Source organism: Tupaia chinensis, unplaced genomic scaffold, assembly GCF_000334495.1.
Source record: "Tupaia chinensis unplaced genomic scaffold, TupChi_1.0 Scaffold139733_1, whole genome shotgun sequence".
Lineage (NCBI taxonomy): Eukaryota > Metazoa > Chordata > Mammalia > Scandentia > Tupaiidae > Tupaia > Tupaia belangeri.
In genome coordinates this window covers 1,632,148-1,635,256 of record NW_006199613.1, presented here as the reverse complement: position 1 = coordinate 1,635,256, position 3,109 = coordinate 1,632,148, and the positions used below count along the sequence as shown (strand labels likewise).

The window sequence follows — 3,109 nt, the reverse complement described above, 5'->3', positions numbered from 1 at the left end:
GAGCTGCTCTTCACTCGGAAGAGGCGGCCACTGCGAGGTTCGGGTTGTTCAGGTCGCCCTGGGGGATGGAGCCCCCGGACCTGAGCTGAGGAGGGGGCCCTGCTTCAAGGCTGAGTGGCGCTGAGCGACTCGGGACCCTGCGGGGACCTGGCCTGCCCTCGTGCCCTCCAGGTGGGGACTGGCTCGAGGGGAAGCAGAGCAGCAGCCGGGTCTATCTAACCCGCTGGAGGCGGGGAGGGTGTGGAAGCGGCGCTGGCGGCGAGGGGGAGGGGAGGGGGGGGCGCGGGGTGCATGCGGCTCCCACCTGAGGCCACAGCCTGTCCTGGGCGGCCACAGGGACAGCAGCAGACACCGTGGCCGCTGCACCAGCCAGGCTCTCCCAGAGTCTCAGGGCTGCCGCATTTTGAATCCTTGGAGTCTCAGGAGCTCGGTCCTGGTGTCCTGGTTTACAGCGAGGAGACCTAACCCCAACCCGGATTGGCCCCAGGCAGGCGGTTCTCCAGTGGCATGCAGCCCGCCCTCCGCCTGGTAGAAACTGCAGACACTTTTTCAAGAAGCTCAGGGAAATGTCCATTATGAAAGAATGTGTGGATTTCATTTCTTGCACTAAAATAAATTTGAACTGTTGAAGTCTCACACAAGGAGCTGGGGTTTGGCGTGTTTATGCTTGTGAGCTCATTGCTTGCCCCCAGGAGCTGTCAGGCCTGGCTATGGCTTGCTTTCTCTTCTCAGGGTTTGCCATAAGGCACGTGTGTTCAGTGGAGAGACACAGAGAGGGAAAGTGAGAAATCACCCCCCAGGGGGGCCGGCCACCCACAGTCCCTTCTCCATTCTCCTCTCGGGATCTTGGCATGCACGCACATGCACCCAGCGTGTTTTTCCAGTGGCCGGGTCCAGGACTCGAACTCAAGTGGAGTTGGCCATGTGGGATCTAGAGCCTTAATCACCATGCCACCTGCTGGCTCTGGGTTTGCAGACAGGACAGAGCAACATCCAGTGACTGGGTGGGAACTCGAGCACCACCAGCCTTGGGAAAGCGTTCTCGCAGTCGGTGGTGGTCCAGGGGAGAAGCAGAGTTGGGTGGGGAGGACCCCGTCGGGGCCGGGGGGAGGACATGTGGGGAGGCAGTTCAGGAGAGTTTACTTATTTATTGAGAGGGGCACCCCTGACGGTGGGGTCTTTGTGCCGTGACCCCCCACCTTAGCCCCCAGTCGCTGTGTGCGTGAGTGGGCTGGTGTGTGTACAGGGAAGCATCGGGATATGAACCTGGGACCTCCCGACGAGGGCATAGCGTCACAGCACGTTGTGTGTCCCGGTAAAAGTACGGAAGGAACCGGTTCTGACCCGGTGGTTGAGGCAGCCGGACCCACATGGCGACGGCGTGGTTCAAGTGCTGGCCCTGTTGGCTTGAGCAAGTGCTGGGCACGTGTGTGCTTGCCCTAAGGCCCGAAAGGAGGGGGGGAGGGGGGGCGATGGCCAATCCTGTGGGGTGTGCTCCTGTCTCACTCGCCTCTGTCTCTCTCTGGTGAACACACGTGCCTCTAGCACCCCTAAAAACAAACCTCCTTCACAGGGTCGCTGGCACCCGAGTAGGAAAGCTGACTCTAGAGTGGGAGTGGGAGACGGCACACGGCCGAGGACCTGGTAGGGATGTGGCGGTTGCCATGCGACCACGGCAGCACGCGTAGCTGAGGCCATCGAGGGCACAGTGAGGACAGGAAGGGCTGAGGGCCGACATGGCATGAACCATAGTGTTGGAATCCTTTCAAATCCGAGACGGATGTGTGGCACCGAAGCCACTTTTCAAACCCAGCCTTGGCATCCCCTGGCAGGTCCTTGCTGGGTAGACCCCCAGTCTTGATCTCATGCGTCCCAGGTTCCTGGCGGGGTTTATTCGGGCTGGGCCAGCAGCTGTGATTGTCTCTGGCTGGCTAGGCCATGAGTCTGCGGCCCAGAGCTTGTAGGCGGTACCAAGTTAAACAAACTGCCTTGGGGCATAGGGCCAGCAGGTGGCATGGAGGTCAAGGTGCCAGGCTCCCACTTGGCTGACCACAGTTTGAGTCCTGGGCCTGGGGACTTGAGAATCCTGCAGGGCATATGTGTGTGCTTGAAATCCCAAGAGAAGACTGGGGGAGAAGGGGTTGTGGTGTGGCCAACCACGCTGGGTGGCGATTTCTCACTCTCCCTCTCCCCCTCCCTCTCTCTCTCTCTTTCTCTCTCTCTGGTAAGTGTACACGCCTCATATCAGACACATCGGGTACCTCCCCCTGTCTTCGCTTACACCCCCCCACTGGAGACTCCGGCCCTCCCGCCCGTGGCTTAGCGCACATCCCATACTCGGGATTTAGATCATTTGTTTCTTGGGGCGGGGGCTCTGTGGGGTCCGGGAGAGCCTGGGTCTATCGCCAACGTCTGTCGACGGCCAGCACCTGGTGGGGTCTGGTCCTGACCCCCGATCTTTCGGTTCACAGGAGCAGGCGACCTGCAGACAAATGTCACCCTGACCCCGGAGTCACTTCCTCCTGGGAAGCTGTTAGCAAGCTCAGCAGCGTGGCCTTTCTCCGACATCCAGGCCTCCCGGGCCACAGACAGGATCAAGACCGTGCTGGGACAGTCCCCCGACAGCGTGCGCCGGCCACAGGCAGCCCCGACGCCTCCGCCCAGGCCGCACCGCAGGTCCTGGGCTCACGCCGACTTCTCCCCTGCCCTACACCAAGGGAGTGGGCAGAGCGCCCCCCTGGAGCCTCCCGAGGACGCCGAGCCCCTGGCGCAGCCCCGGCCTCCGGGGGAAAGGGGCTCAGCCGCGGTGTCAGGTCTGCTTCTCTCCTTGCCCACGTCCCTGCCAGGGCTGCCCTCACCTGCCCACCCCTCTCAGCCAGGCCAGGAAGGGACTCCTCGCCCTTCAGAGCCTGCCCCGAGGTTCGACGGCACCCCCCTTCGCCCTCCGCCCAGCTCACCTGATCCCACTGTTTCCTCAGAGCTGCCTGCCCCGGGTGCCTTGCTCGGCTCAGCCACTCCACCCCAGCCCCCTTCCAGCCCCGCCTCGGCCAGTCCCCTCAGCCCGTTTTCAGATGAAGCCAACCACATGCCAGCCCGCCAGGCCCAGCAT

General features: G+C 62.4%; 1 protein-coding gene across 1 annotated transcript in view; it reads left to right on the top strand.

Moving 5' to 3' along the window:
• The window catches only part of LOC102485845 (UPF0606 protein KIAA1549L-like), a gene marked incomplete at its 3' end in the record, with an annotated part of 5,762 nt that overhangs the window by 336 nt on the left and 2,317 nt on the right, over positions 1 to 3,109 (top strand). Inside the window, exon 2 of the mRNA XM_027765769.1 lies at positions 2,472 to 2,813. Within this exon, the coding sequence (XP_027621570.1) occupies positions 2,472 to 2,813 (342 nt within the window). The remainder of the gene's footprint in view (positions 1 to 2,471; positions 2,814 to 3,109) is intronic.